Source organism: Mobula birostris, chromosome 6 (genome assembly GCF_030028105.1).
Source record: "Mobula birostris isolate sMobBir1 chromosome 6, sMobBir1.hap1, whole genome shotgun sequence".
NCBI lineage: Eukaryota > Metazoa > Chordata > Chondrichthyes > Myliobatiformes > Myliobatidae > Mobula > Mobula birostris.
In genome coordinates, this window is record NC_092375.1 from 114,412,478 (window position 1) to 114,418,477 (window position 6,000).

The 6,000-nt window shown below is 44.8% G+C and overlaps 1 protein-coding gene across 1 annotated transcript in view; it reads left to right on the forward strand.

The window, feature by feature from the left end:
* Window positions 1-5,684, forward strand: part of LOC140199277 (ubiquitin carboxyl-terminal hydrolase 37-like) — a 95,103-nt gene extending 89,419 nt beyond the window's left edge. The window contains 1 exon segment of the mRNA XM_072261064.1: window positions 1,377-5,684. Within this exon segment, the coding sequence (XP_072117165.1) occupies window positions 1,377-1,464 (88 nt within the window). The 3' untranslated portion in view covers window positions 1,465-5,684.
* Window positions 5,685-6,000: the final 316 nt, after the last annotated feature.

The following is a 6,000-nucleotide window of genomic DNA, read 5'->3' on the forward strand; positions in this document are numbered from 1 at the left end:
CTGAGACCCTTCATCATGACTAGGGAAAAAATGAGGTCAGTGTAAGAAGTTGGTGGGAGGGGAGGAAGAAGTACAAGGTTGGTAAGTGATAGGTGAAACCAGGAAGGGGGAGGGATGAAGTAAAGAGCTGGGAAGTTGATTGGTGAAAGAGATAAAGGGCTGGAGGAAGGGGAGTCTAATAGGAGAGGGTAGAAAACCATGGAAGACAGGGAAGGAGGAGCATCAGCTGGGTGATGGGCAGGTAAGGAAAAAGGTCGGGGGGGGGAGGATGGGATGACATTTCAGTGAACAGCTCTAGTTCTAGTTTTATCCAACCTCAGTGAAAAAAGCCTGCTTGCATTTACCCTATCTATGCTCATCATGATTTTGTATACCTCTCTCAGATCTCCTCTCAATCTCCTACGTTCTCCTAACCTATTCAGCCTTCCTCTATAACTCAGGTTCTCAAGTCACAGAAACATCCTCGTAAATTTTCTCAGTCCTCTTTCTTTCTTATTGATAACTTTCCTGTAGGTAGGTGATCAGAACTGCTCACAATGCTCCAAATTAGGCCTCATCAACGTCTTGTGCAACTTCAACTTCTACTATTGTAACTTACTTCAAGTTCAACTTTATTGTCATTTCAACCATACATGTGTATATTGCCAAATTAAACGTTGTTCCTCCAGACCAAGGTACACAACACTATAACTCACACACAACACAATGTAATATTACCACAAATAAATTCACAAATAATAAGGTGCATTTATGACACAAGTTTAAAAAGTAAATAGTATAACGCTACTGGTACTTCATACATGGTGAGTCAGGGTGGTGGCAGGAAGTTCAGGGCTGGGTGAAGAAGCTATTTCCCATCCTGATAGTCTTCTCCTAAAGTTGTGGTACCCTCTACTTAATGGTAGGTAGTCAAAGAGATTGTTGGTTGAATGGGAGGGATCATTGACGATGCTACAGGCCCTGTGTATGCAGCGCTCGTGGTAAATATCTCAGATGGATGGAAGAGAGACCCCAGTGTGTCAGCAGTTCTCAATCCTTAGGGTCTTGCAGTAAGATGCCTTACAATTTCCGCACTAGACAGTAATGCAGCAGGTCAAGGCACATTCGATGGTTCTGTAAGAATTGGTGAGGTGCCTTGCTACCTGCCCCAATCTCCTCAGGAAGTCGAAATGCTGCTTTGTGCTTTCTTGACTAAAGAGGTCATGTTGAGGGACCAGGTGAAATCATCTGTTATGTGTGGAGAGAAGTAGATGGGCCACTCATGTCCTACATGCTTACGGTTCCCAATTCTACAAACTGCTTTTCACCTTTTACCCTTTGCTTATGACCTCTAGCTCTTCCATCACTGATCATTTTTCCTTCTATCCCGTCCACAGGGAGATACTAGAGGAGCTGGTGGAGACAGAGAAGAGTCAACAGCCAACGGGTCTGGACTGCAGCAGACCAGTGCTACAACCTCTGTGACAGGCAGTGGCAAGTTACTCAAACCAGGGACTGAATATCGTTTACAGCTAGTCCTAGGGGGAAAAATACCTCTCAAAATAGTGATAGATCTCTGCCAGCGTGCACTGGTCAGGGTGCTGACCCTTGTGGTCATTCCAAGCCAGGGAAAGGTGCTGGAATTCAACACAGTGTGTTGGGCTCACTCCTCTAGGCAACTTGCACCAGACTTTTTCCTATGAATCCTGGTCTGGTACTGGTGTCAATCTGTCTCTATTTCCAAAGATTCCCACGGAATTCAAGATGGAATCCTACCATGAGGCTGTTTGGACATGAGGGTTTTATATGTTTTTTTTAAGGAAAAGAAATATATAGTATATCAAACTAAAATTGCTCTTGCCCTACCGAGGTTTTGGTGTGTCAAAGGGGAATGGTCCTGATTCATAGCCTCATGTGGTTGCTTTAAGCTTTCTGGAGCTCCCCTAGGCATTCAAACTTTAGTGCTGATGCAGGGGTTAGACTTCATTTTGTATTGTTAAGTTGTGATATGTAAAGGTTTTTTTGAAGGCCGTAGCATTAATTCTGTATTAACATGTTTCCAATGGGGTGTCATGTTTTCTCTCTTTGGGGGAATGGAAGACTTTTGAATCTTGGTTTTTCTTGTCCAACCTGACCAGTTGCTGAGGCCGTCTGTTCTATCAGAGCCTCGTGCTAACCCCCACACCCACCCTCCCTGGCTTTTCTCATCCGGCTGACCATTTGCTGTGGCCTTTCTGATCTGTTGGAGCTTTGTGCCCCAACTCACCCTCCCTCCCTCTTTGTGCTCGAACAGCCATGAGTGTTCCACAGAAGTCGCTGATCAAGGTGTCCCCATGCTTGTGCCAGCAACAGAGGGTTTGCAATCTTCACACAGCAACAGACCAGCTTGTGTGCCTTAAATGAAAGCCACCCTAATCAAAGAGCTATCTACTGTTAATTGTGTTTTGGTTTTATCAAGATTTTTAGGGTTTCTAGTGATCTTGCTGGCTCCCTGTGTTGAGGTGAGAAAGAATCCCTCAGTTCCAGCAACAGCATTTCACTCTACACTTCACTTTCTGCACCTCAAGGTCCATGCCCTGGAAACCATCGCTTTGCCTCACCCATGATCTGCTCTTGGAGAGACAAGAGCAAGGGAAGGGCCTTGACTGTGGAAACAAGCTGTGGCATCCATTGAATGATCGCATGTGATGGTGGTGGGGTCATTCCCCATTGATCTACACAGGTTGTAATGTCGTCTCACTGGTATAAGATCCACAGAGTTTAGACTCCCTTGCATACCTGAGCATGCATTGAATAAGTCAGTGCATTAGAAGTGGTTCTGTTGTAACCACGGCACCCTTGTGTGCGATGTTTCTGCAGTGAAACAGTGCTTGATGAGACTCCCAGTGTTGGACAGACTGCCGTCTCAGCAGTTCCCAGCATTTCACGCTCACACTCCAGATGTGCAGAGGTGCTGCTGTTAAATTTGAGGTGCAGTTAGAGACAGCATGGCGAGTATCCACCTCCTTTTTAGTTTCTTCAGCTATGACTCTCTGTCAGTCTCCCTTCCCCTTTTGGATGGCTGGTGTCTGTCCCAGCCTGCCTCTTCCTTCTCACTGCCTCTTTTTTCACCCCCGATATTGTAGAGGCTTTGCGCTGTGGTGATTGCAGTGAGGTGAAGCAATCTGTGAGCGGTGGTGAAGCCTTGGGTAGCGGGAGCTGAGACTCTGCCCATGGACTCCACAGACACCTCACGTGGTCAGGCCTTCTTCATATTTTCTAAATCCCACTGACATTCTAAAACATTTAAGTAGGGGGAAAAAATTTAAAATTGTTTATTTAAATTCACTTTTAAGTTATGTGTTAATTAAAAATAAAACGCAAGTAGAAAACTCGCACTGTTTGGCTTCAGTTAATTTTACGTGAAGGCCAAATGCTCCTGATCTGGCAAGTGAGGTCACACCAGCTTTGTCAGCAATGGTCAATGTAAAGATGGGGTGGAGAAAGGCTGAGAATGTTATCAGACCACAACTGGACCCTGCAGTAAGTCTTTCCCAGCAGTGATGCTGCTGTCCCGTCCATACAGCAGACCAGATCAGTCAAGTATTGTGTCTGGTACTCTTGGACACCGGGCTGTGAGGAATGCCCCTTGCCCCCACACCCCCAAACACCCTCCCCCAGGGTCATTTCTATGGATCAAACACTGGCCTGCCCTTTTGTTTACCTCAGCTTGCTTGGTTGTAGATATGGAACGGGACAATGGTGGATGGGTGGAGGATGGGGATGTGGTAGCTGGGGGCACCTTCTCTCCAAGTTAGAGGATAGTGGTGTCTATCTGTATGAGATGAAAGCTACTTCAGAGATGCCCTGACTCTGTGTGGGAAAGGGAAGAACAGCTTCTTCACTCATGCCTCTCATCTGGTTGTCACAATCCAGATCACCTGAGTCCTATAAATTTCCAGCCGTTAGCCCTGTTCTCTAATATGTTAACCAGAGTGGGGCAACTGCTCTGTATTAGTGCAGGAGTAACGTTCACATTTGCACAGACTGAGTCAAATGAAGCCTCACGAAGCAACTATTGGGAGGCCTCCTCACTGATGCATGCTAATCTGTCCACAGCAGGACTTCAGCACTCTGAGTTCCCTCCTTTGTGGAGCCCCCTCAGCTTCCCTGGTGTTAGTCCTTGCTTGTTCCTTCCTCCCATCTCCTGATACATTGAGCCAGTCACCAGGTCCTGTTGAGGCCTGGCAGCCTGCAGTCAGAGGTTGACAGACCCATAGGATTAGGACATACTTGTTAGCAACTAATCCTAATGTCTGGTGGCTGAATGCTCCCTACCTGGCAGTGCGAGAATGACTAGCCAACATAATTCTGTCCTGTCTGAGGTCAGATTGAATTTCAATTGGGATCTCACTCTCTTCTCCAGCCCCCAATGAAATCACAATCTCACTGAAGTAATCAACTGATGCTGCACTCTCAAATAGTGCAGAGGTTTTGTTCTTTCCCTAATTATTTTTGAATTGAGTGCTATTGAAACATTCATTGGTGTTGTGGCCAGACCTCCAATCAACAGGCTGGCCTGTTATCTGTTGGCAATAACTTATAGTTCAACAATTCTTGGTTGAGGTCACCCTTAAAGATCTGATCTTCCTCGCCACTAAGTACTCCTACAAACACTTCTTCCTCTGCATGTTTACCCCACTTTCATTTACCCGGGTTTCACATTTGGCAGTAAGCAGAGATGGCTGTGACGGCAGGTTATGATGTTCCGGAAACGCTCTGTTCCAAGCTAGCTGCTCCTGGGACACCACATCTGTCTTTTTCCCCATCCCTTCAGGCAGTCAGTTGTTCCCACTGTCCTTTCCTTGCAGTCAGGATTGCTTCTGTGAAATCTGTGGAGTACCTTCATTAATGGTTAAGGTTTTGTACAGATTGTTACTAGGACAGTAATACAGACTGGACTGATTTAATGTTGCAGGGAACTAAGAGAGTCACTGTACCCTCCAGACTTCCCTCGTTGTCCCATTAGACGCTGATCACAGTTGGGGGTGTGGGTTTATAGTTCTGTATTCAAGCAGGAAGGACAATCACATTAGCACTGATGACAGTGACAGGCCGAGGGTCCAGACTGAGTCAAATGAAGCCTCACTAACGGCATGCTCCTCTGTCCACAGCAGAAGACAAGCAGAAGGGCTGATTTTCTGGAATTCTCACTTTTTATTTGTCCATTTCCTGAGTATGGCCTAGCCGCCAGGTCACAACAATCGGGTCTCCAATGTGACTGCTTGTATTTATATAATATATATAAATATATATAAATATATATATATATATATATATATATAATATATATATATATATATATATATATATATATATCTATCCAGATATTTATGTGTGTAAATGATCTTGTGTCAGAGCAGACCATAAGAGTTGCGTGGATGTGACACTTCCGTCTTGAAATAAGGGCTCAGTTCACAACCCCACCTACACTGGTTCGGTGTGTACAATCTCCTGTGTCCACAGTCCATGGTGACGCAAGATTGTCTCCCTTCAGGTGTGACTGAGAGCAGCGTTTCCTATATTTAAGGTTTTTTTCTGTGTTTTAGCAGATGAGTTTTGCCTGTGACTATTGCTGCTGTCCCTGTGATGATTTGTTTTTTTTAAACAGCTCCTGCAAATCTGATTTGTGACAATAAAACTCATGAATCTGTTTAACAAATAAATATAGTCTGTCCGTTTGTGCTCTTGTTTTTTTTTTACCCTATTGGATGAAAATCAGTCCGAGAACATAGAACGAGTCAAGTTCATTGCTGTACACACATGTCTGCTCAGGTACTTGCAGCAACTCCATCATATAGGCAGCCTTCAAAGAAAATCATAAATTAGAACAAAAAAATTCATAACCCCAAGTTAGTGCAAAGTGATCAAAGTAGTCATAGTGTTGCTATACTGATGCAGTGATTAGGGTTGTGAATGATTGAAGGGAAGTAGATGTTCTTGAACCTGCTGGTGTGGGACTTAAGACCTCCTTACCTCCTG